This window comes from Dipodomys spectabilis, unplaced genomic scaffold (genome assembly GCF_019054845.1).
Source record: "Dipodomys spectabilis isolate Male_0828 unplaced genomic scaffold, ASM1905484v1 ptg000288l, whole genome shotgun sequence".
Taxonomy (NCBI): Eukaryota; Metazoa; Chordata; class Mammalia; order Rodentia; family Heteromyidae; genus Dipodomys; species Dipodomys spectabilis.
In genome coordinates, this window is record NW_024870965.1 from 2,677,095 (window position 1) to 2,686,173 (window position 9,079).

The following is a 9,079-nucleotide window of genomic DNA, read 5'->3' on the forward strand; positions in this document are numbered from 1 at the left end:
TCTCTCTCTCTCTCTCTCTCTCTCTCTCTCTCGTTTTAATTTTCCGTGTACGCTTTTCTGTTTCACCAGGAGGAGAGCGGAGGGCGCGCCGGGCCCGGTGCCCGGGACGCGGGGAGGGTGCGCGCAGCCCGGCCGCCTCTCCGGGGTGGGGAGAGGTGTTAATGGAGGGCTCGTAAAGCCCGGAGCATCTCGCGGCTGGCGCGGGGGGGGGGGGGGCTCTGCCGCCCCGCCGCGCGCCCCGGCTCCCCCCTCCCGCACCTCCCCTTCCCGCACCTCCCCACCCCCCCTCCCCTCCCCAGCCTTCGCCTTTCTGGAGCTGGTACCTAAACCACGCCGCCGCCAGCTGCTGCCTGTCTGGCGGGTGCCGGGGAGGCGGCTCCGGCGGGAACCCCGGCTGAGCCCGCACGGCCCGCCCCCCCCCCCCCGCAACGCCTTCCCATCCCTAACCTTCCACGCGTGCCCAGGCCGGGCGCGCTCCAGGGCGGGTGGGGGGGCGGGGTCCCGCGCATCTCGTCCCCTGCGGCCCCTCCAGAGATGGAGGGTGAGACCCCCCCCCCGCGCGCTCGAGCCCCCGTCCGGGGTGGGGGGCGGGGAGAGCAGCGCGACTCCGAACGGGGCGCGGGGGGGGGGGGGGGGCGTTACCTGCTCCCAGGTTCCCGCCGGGCCGCCGGAGGGAGAATGGAGGCGCCGCCGCCGGGGCCTCGGGCGCAGAGATCTACCCGCCGCTCCTCCCGGGGACGGGCTGGCCGCGCGGCCCGGGGCGGCGGGCGGGGGCGCGGCTCAGTCCCCGCGGGCGGGCGGGGGGCGCGCGCGGGGCGCTTCCCTCCCCTCCGTCCCTCCCCCCCCCCCCCGGCGTGCGGCGCTCGCCGTGGCGTGGCCCGCGGGGGTGCGGAGCCCCGGGGCTTCGGTCTCTCCCTCCCCCCCACCACACACCTCGGCCGTCGGCGAAAACTGTGCCAATGGGGTCATGCGGCGAGCAGAGGGGCAAAAAGATCCCAGCACGGCTCCCGACGGACCAGAGAGAGAACACGCCCTCCCCCACTCCCACCCCTGGAACACTTTGCCTTCAGAACCGACCCCACGGCCGGGCGCCCCGGCGAGGAGCCCAGTGTGCGCCCCGACGCCGGCCCGACCCCGCTCCGAGCCCAGGTTGTCAGCTGGCCTGCTGGGGCGGGGGGGGGGGTTCCCCAACTGTTTTAGGTATTTGATAAGAATAAGCCCATCGCACGCACACGCGCGTGCGCTCACACGCACACACAGGCTGGTGCGCGCACACCTGCGCACGCCCTCCGTGCTCATCTGGGTCGGGTGGGGAGCGTGGGATCCATCTGAACCCCGAGCGCCCGGCCGCCCCCGATTCTCCCGCCCCCGGGTGCGCTCGGCGGGGACCAGGGCGAGCCCGGCCGGCGCCGGGGGGAACCGGGCCGGCCCGTGTCCGGCTCCACGCCGCCGTGGGTGCTTTGGCCAATTGGGCTCGGAAACCCGATTCTCCTAAGCAGAACAAAAGGGACCCCCTCCCCCCCATGGAGCCTCAGGGGCTGGGCCTTCTCCTGCAGCAACCGTCATCCTGCCAGTGCCTCCTTCCCCAGCCTAGTCTGGAGTTGACGGCCCTAAGACCCACTGGGCTTTTGTTTGTTTGTGTCGGTCGTGGGGCTCGAACTCTGGGCCTGGGCGCTGTCCCTCAGCTCTTCAGCTCAAAGTGAGTGCTCTACCCCTTGAGCCACGGCGCCACTTCCGGTTTTCTGATGGTTTATTGGAGATAAGAGTCTCACGGACTTTCCTGCCCGGGCTGGTTTTGAACTGTGATCCTCAGATCTCAGCCTTCTGGGTAGCTGGGGTGACAGGCGTGAGCCTCCGGCGCCCCACTGGTTTGGTTTTTTTGTTGTTTGATGTTGGAGCTGTGCGTGCCAAACACATCCTGCCCACACCTTTGGAGAAGAGCTGCTGAGCTGAAAGAGCCCCTTGCGGGGACCCACGGAGGGTCCCCTGCTTGGGACCTCCAGGTGCTGCCTGAAAGAATGAAAGTCCTTCTGCCCTCCCTTGGTCTACAGGAGGCCCTGCCCCGACCCCAGCCCAGGGAAGACCTTCCCACAGCGCAGGCTGGGTTAGAAACAATCTAGAAATCACAGGTCCGCCTTGATTGCTTGCGCCCTGGGACTGGAGGGGTACCAGGGCTGATGGGGGAGATCCGCGCATCCCGTGAGTGTGCGCACACACCCAACACGAAACCGAAATGTTTATTTTACAACGTGCGAATACAATATGGCTTAAACCTCTGGCAGCGAGGCCCATTTATGTGGTTGTATAGCGTTTAACGCGGCAGCACCGCCCCACGCCACCCCGGACTGTGGTTCTTCAGTGCTCTGCACTCTCCGACCCCACTACCAGCCAACTTCAGACCTCTGCCCAGGATCAGGTGCAAGGAAGGCGGAGAAGGGGCCGCGCCGCTCCCCGCGGTTCCTTGGAAGGCCACCCAACAAGAATCACCAGTGCCCACTCGGGAATCCGAATCGCGGGGAAGGCTACCTCCCGGGCCTGGGTCTTGGGCGGCCGGAGGCTGGGAAGATGGGCGGTTGTGACTGATTGCCACCCTCCAAGGGGCTTCCTCAAAACTGGCCTTTCTCAGGAGTCTTTTTCAAAATGAACTCTTACTACTTCCCTAGTTCCATTTCCTTTTCTTTTCTCCTCTGTGACTGCCAAAGAGAGTACCATCCCCTGCCCAACCACAACCTCACCTGGCTGGCCTTCAAATCGAGTCGGGGAGGGGGGACAGAGGGACGGAGGGGGAGGGGGGAGAGGGGAAGGGAGAGAGAGATTGAGTGTGGAGTGTGAATGGAGGCAATGGGTTGCTTCTTGACCTAAGAATATTCTAGGAACTGGCTCCCAAGGAATCTTCATGTCCTTCTGGAAAGATTAATTGCCTCCATGCTCACAGTGCCAACTCCTCTAATTCCTTCCCCTCAAAACACAAGGCACAAGGCCAGGCCACGAACACCTAACTCAGCTCATCATGGCCAGAGAACTTTCCTGGGGGTACAAAATTGCCAACAGTTTTGGGAGACAATTTAACATTAGATATTTTTTTTAAGTCATAAGTAAAGGAAATACGCAAATTCCTAGGCTTCTTTTTTTTTTATCTATTTTTACAATTAAACAAGAGCTTTTAGTTTGAATTGAATGTGGTAGAAGGCACTAGAACTCTCTGGTTAGCTAAAACCTGAAAGCTTGGTGTAGTCTGAAGGTCTGGGGCAACTCCCCCCCCCCCAGCACCCCACAGCTGTTTCCGTAAAGGGAAGGGGAAAAGTGAAGGTCAGCCTTCTTAAAGGGCTCAGCTAGCCAAGATGTGTGAAAAACCACTGTTCTCAGGGCCAAGCAAGAAGGTCTGGGAAGAAAGGTCGACAGCATCTCCTCACTCAGCTTGGAGACTGACCCCTCCCAGGAGGATGACCACAGTGAAAAAGTAATCCAAGGTTCAAGGGGAGACTCACACAGGAAATGGTAAAAGAAACGGAGGAGGAAAGGGTGGCAGAGAGGAGATTTGACTTCAGTGGCCCATCCCCTCAAGTCAAGAGAGTGTCAAGATTTTATTGAAGGAGCCATGGGAGGTTGAGAACATCTCATGTCGCAGAATGGTGCTTCTCTGGGGCATTCATCTGTCCAGGGCATGATATCAATCCAGTGAGGAATAAGCTCCACCATTTGCCAGTAACTCTTGGAATTCTAACATGGACCAAACAGTAAAAGAACAAGGACTGAGGAAAACCCAGGGCTACTCAATGATCCCACAGCTACTCTGCTTTTCTGGTACAGCCATTACTTTTCTTTCTTCCACATGTGATTGATCATGAAGCAGGATAGGAAAATAATTACCAATCTATCCCCTCAGAAACACACTGCATGTGTGACATGTTGTGAGTTTATTTATGTTGTTGGTGTTCATTGACTAACAACATAGAAAGCATGTGGTTTGGAGCTTTCTTTATTAAATAAAAGTTCAGTTAGAGAACTGCAATTGTGTCAAACATAAAAATAAGAATTGAATTGCTTCTTTTTGGATGGATCTTTGACATTGACTTGACCATACGGACACTGAAAAAGAAATCAAACAAATGATTATTGCATCATGTAACCATTATCTCTAAAAAGCACACATTTCATGGTAAACAGAAGACACTACTTAAGGAGGTTGTGTAGACCATTTGATCTATCAAGTCTTGAACCCTGAAGAGACTGAACGGTAACCTCAGGCAAATGGTCCTAATTAGGGTGCAGGAGCCATTTCCGAAATACATCCTTCCAACTTCAGGAATTTTACTGTCAAACACCACTCTTTAAAAAAAAATCCTTAGGTCCTCAATTTACACAAAGCTCTTACGCATTTGATTAGAAACAGCTAATGGCACAGGTAGGAAAACACACTGAGTTTTTCAAGAGTATTTACATTTAGTGTCTATTCCTTAATTATAAAGTGGTCCAGCCAAAGGAAATAACACCTTCTTGCAAAGAAACATAAAAAGAGCTCTGCAAGTAGAGGGTATCTGTTTATAATCTTAATCTTAAAGCAAGAAAAAGAGGGGAGGGAGGAAGGGAAGGGAGAAAAAGGGAGGGGGACAGATGGAGGAAGAGAAGAGGGCTGGGAGACAGAAAGAGGGAGGGAGACATATAGAGGAAGGGAGGGAAGAAAAGAGGGAAGGAGACAAGGAGATAGAAAAGAGAGAGGGAAGGGGAGAAAGAGAAGAGTACTAGAGGAGGTGAAGAAGGGATGAGATAAAAATCTCAATCATTTGTAGGAAACTCCCTTCTCAATGCTGGGCAAATTTCTATTTGTTCAGATTAATAAAAGAAAAATAAAAAGCTTTCGAGGGTCTAGTCTGCAACATGCTTGATTTCTTTTCCTGCTTTCTTTGTACCTGCCTAATGAAGCCAACTTATTTGAAACTTCATGAGTTTCCTTGTAATAAAGAGCTCCTATGAATTTCTTTTTGAGGGTCTGATGCTTACTTACAGGGAAACACTACAAAGTTCCATTCACTTTAAAGGCCCTAGGTTGGTACTAAGGACTTCATTGTCCTTTGATAAAGCAGCTTGTGAAAAGTGCACTCCAGGTCTATTTTCGCTTTTTATTTGACTTGTTTTTCAAATAATAGGTATTTACGAAGTTACAGAAGCTGGGCATACTGCTGCTGTAACGTGGGAGTTATTACTCAACTCACGTGTCGGCAGGCAGAGCCACAGCAAGAACCTCTCTGCAAGTGAGCCAGTCTTGTGAACACGGCAAGGCCGGTAGCAGGGTCGGCGTAGCTTAGCTGGCCAGCCTGCAGAGTAATACAATAAAGCGATTCATTAATCTTCATTAAGGTTCATCATATCTCCTCAACATAGTCTCTGCTCCTAAAATACTGCAAAAATAATTTTTGGAAAAGTTTTAAATTTCTTCCCAGCAATTTAAACTGCACCTGCAATTACAGACTGAATGCATTTTGACATTTTACACTGTTTAAGTCCATATGATTAAAGGAGAAAATATATCGTTTGGGGGGGGAGAAGTTAATGGAAAAACAAGAACTCCTCTATACCTAGTAACTATGTGGCTTCTGCTCTGAGATTTTTCATTTGGTTTCTCAGTAACAAGCTTAATAACAGATGATTTTAAGAGCCTAAGAGGCTGAAAATGAACTTTCACTCAGAAGTTGCAGTTGTAATTTCACTACTTACAATATGGGGATAATGATTTAGACTTACAGAGAGGTGCTAATCAAAACCAACAGTCCTTATAGGAAACCATTCCCTTCACTCTTATTGAACACTTTTCTATACCTTCATGATGCATTACTCCACTGCACGTTTTACACGTTTTCTTTTTTCCTCCTGGACTGCTATTAGCTCCATTTTGAAGTGAAAAAGTAATGTTGTAACCTATTAACATTCACGGCTTTCAGAAGTTTGATGAAAAGCAGCGTTTAGTAGGCTACTTTAAATGTTGAGAGATGTCTTCTACCTGCATCTAAATGCAGTTAAAAAATTTGCAGTACTTAGTGTCAAGGTGAAGGTAAACTTTTTAGAACTTCTGTGGATCTGGGTCATTTGAGAGATAGTAGCCTTGAGATTTTGTTGAGGAACTTTCCCATGGGCTTTCTATATAAGCCTTAAGTATTAGTAACTCAAGAGTGCCACTCCTGGACAGAGCTTCTTCATGAAAGTACATGTGAAACTAGCCTGCCTTCTGACACACACACACCACATTCTTTACCACTTAGGAATGACTTCTTCCATTATATAGTGTCTTATTTAATGGTGAGTATTTTATTCTGGTTGAGATTTTGAACCATGTTTTGTGTTAAAAAAAAAAAAAAAGCATCCAGCAAAAGGATGAAGTTCAAGTGTAGGTTTACTCTGAGACCTTCCAGCACAGCCAGACCCAGGCAGCAGAAATTCAGTTGAGTCGGCAGGTCTCAGAGGCCTCCTAAATCCTCGGGATCACAGAGCACATTCCATGAAACCTGGGGCACAACCACCCGTTGGCAGCGTGACTGATTGATTATCAAAGGACTTCACTTTGTGGCAAGAAAACAGGAAAGCACTGAAACTTCCTAGCACTTTTCTCCCATGCCAGCTTCTCAATGTTTGGCGAGGGCCAGGCGCACGCGCGTGCCTCGGGCATTCTCTGAGAATGGAGCCCTCGGAGCCTGCTGGCCTCCGCACACTTACTCTGCCCTCAGCAAATGAGCCTCAGATAATCCAGGCTGACGGCAGAGATTCAGGGGGTGCCCATCCATCCTGGGAGAAAGGCAAGGAGGAGCTGTGTGCCCGTGCCACGGAGCTCTGATTGGCTGGGGGGAAAACACCAGCCAGCTTGCTATTGGGTTTGCTCAGTGGTCTCCAGCACAGCCACCGGGCCTGCGATCGTGACACGGGTGAAGAAACACGTGTGAGTGCCCCAGAGAGAGGGGGAGAGGGAGAGACACAGACAGACAGAGCCAGAGCGAGAGAGACAGAGAGTGAGACAGAGGGAGCCAGAGCCAGAGAGGGCCAGAGAGACAGAGACAAAGCGAGACAGAGAGCCAGACAGAGCCAGAGCGCCAGAGCCAGAGAGCCAGACAGAGCTAGAGCCAGAGAGAGAAACAGACAGACAGACAGAGACAGAGTGAGACAGAGAGACAGAGCCAGAGCGGCCAGAGAGAGAGAGAGACAGAGACAGACAGACAGACAGAGACAGAGCCAGAGAGGGCCAGAGAGAGCAAGACAGAGCCAGAGAGAGACAGACAGACAGAGCCAGAGCTAGAGAGACAAAGCGAGACAGAGAGACAGACAGACAGAGCGAGACAGAGAGCCAGACAGAGCCAGAGCGCCAGAGACAGAGAGCCAGACAGAGCTAGAGCCAGAGAGAGAAACAGACAGACAGACAGAGTGAGACAGAGAGACAGAGCCAGAGCGGCCAGAGAGAGAGAGAGACAGAGACAGACAGACAGACAGAGCCAGAGCCAGAGAGGGCCAGAGAGAGCAAGACAGAGCCAGAGAGAGACAGACAGACAGAGCCAGAGCGAGAGAGACAGAGACAGAGCGAGACAGAGAGACAGACAGACAGAGCGAGACAGAGGGACAGACAGCCAGAGCCAGAGAGAGACAGAAACAGAGACAGAGAGGAGAGAGAGAAGGGACAGTCCTCATCTCTTTGCACACTGCTGGTGTTTGCTCCAAGGCGCGCACACGCACTCGCACACACGCGCACAGGCTCCCTGCACACCAGCGTCCGGCCATCTCCGCAGGTCCCTGGCCCTGTGGCCGCGCGTGGCGGCCCGGGGGAGCCGGCCCGGCCGGTGACGGGGCTGGGGGAAAGGCCGAGGACGCGGTGTCCGGAGGGGCTCGGCCGGGAACTCGCCGCCTACCGACGCCCGCGGACGGCGCGGGCCGGCACGGCGCGGGGGCTCCTCCCTTCCGCACCCCGGCCGCTCCGCTCCCCGCAGGACCATGCGCCAAGGCCCTCGTCGGCCATCCGTGCGACCCCGACTGGACAGGACGGCGAGGGCGCGGACGAAGCGAGGCCGACCGCGGACGCCCGGCCTCCTCGCGGCCCCGGGGTCCGGAGGGCTGGGGGAGGCCGGCGCGCAGGCGCACGAAGCGCGCACGGACCGGGTAGGAAGGGGTGCGGGCAAAGGAGGTGCGCAGGCGTACTGGGCATGCTCGGGGGGGGGGGGGGTCCAACCGGGCGCGCATGCGCACAGACCCGGAAGGAGGGAAGCCTAACGAGGTGCGCAAGCGCACGGAGCGCGCGGACCCTGAGAGTGAGCGGCAGCGGCCGGGAAACGCGCGCATGCGCACGGAGGAGCGCGCAGCTCGGGGGCCTCACCGCGCACGCGGCTTCGTGCAGCTCCACAATCCGCCGCTCCGCCGCGGTGAGCGCTCGGCGCTCCGGCCGCCCCTCGGGCTTGCGGGTCGGGGGGCCGCCGCCGTCTCCCTCGGGAGCCGAGCACGGGACGAAGCAGAGCTGCTGTTGCCAACCTCTCCGGACGCCGAGAGCCGGAGGCCGCCTCCCGAGCGCCGCGCCCGCCAGCGCGGGGACCTGCCGGGCCGCCATGGCCGGCGCGGGGCTGCGGAGGCGGAGCGGCCGCGCGGGGCTGCGGGGGCGCGGGGCTGGGCGGGAGGCGGAGCGGCCGGCGCGGGGCTGCGGAGGCGGAGCGGCCGGCGCGGGGCTGGGCCGCGCGGGGCTGCGGGAGGCGCGGGGCTGGGCGGGAGGCGCGGGGCTGGGCGGGAGGCGCGGGGCTGGGCGGGAGGCGGAGCGGCCGGCGCGGACGGGAAATAGAAGGCTCGCTCCTTCCTTCCTTCCCCCTCCCTCCCCCTCCCCCTCCCTCCCTCCCCCCCTCCCCCTCCCTCTCTTTCCGTGTCGCCCAGGCTGCTCTTGAACTCACATCCTCCCGCCCGGCCTCCCGTCCGTGCCGGGCAGCTTGACACGGACCTCTAAGGCCTCCGAGGAAGCGCTCGGGCAGTGCAGTTTTTGTGCTTTTCTTTTTGATTTCTCCTGTCAAAGTAGACTTCATCCGGCGAAGCCACACCCGTTCAAGGCCCCGCGATCCCTACCCAG

General features: G+C 56.4%; 1 protein-coding gene across 1 annotated transcript; it reads right to left on the reverse strand.

Moving 5' to 3' along the window:
- Positions 1-3,961: 3,961 nt before the first annotated feature.
- On the reverse strand, positions 3,962-8,575 carry CUNH1orf53 (chromosome unknown C1orf53 homolog). The gene is made up of 3 exons (XM_042701263.1): positions 8,348-8,575; positions 5,214-5,315; positions 3,962-4,089 (listed from the first exon to the last, which is right to left on the reverse strand). The coding sequence occupies exons 1-3, from the start codon at positions 8,573-8,575 to the stop codon at positions 4,018-4,020; spliced, it is 402 nt and encodes a 133-aa protein (XP_042557197.1). The 3' UTR covers positions 3,962-4,017.
- Between the last annotated feature and the right edge of the window lie 504 nt (positions 8,576-9,079).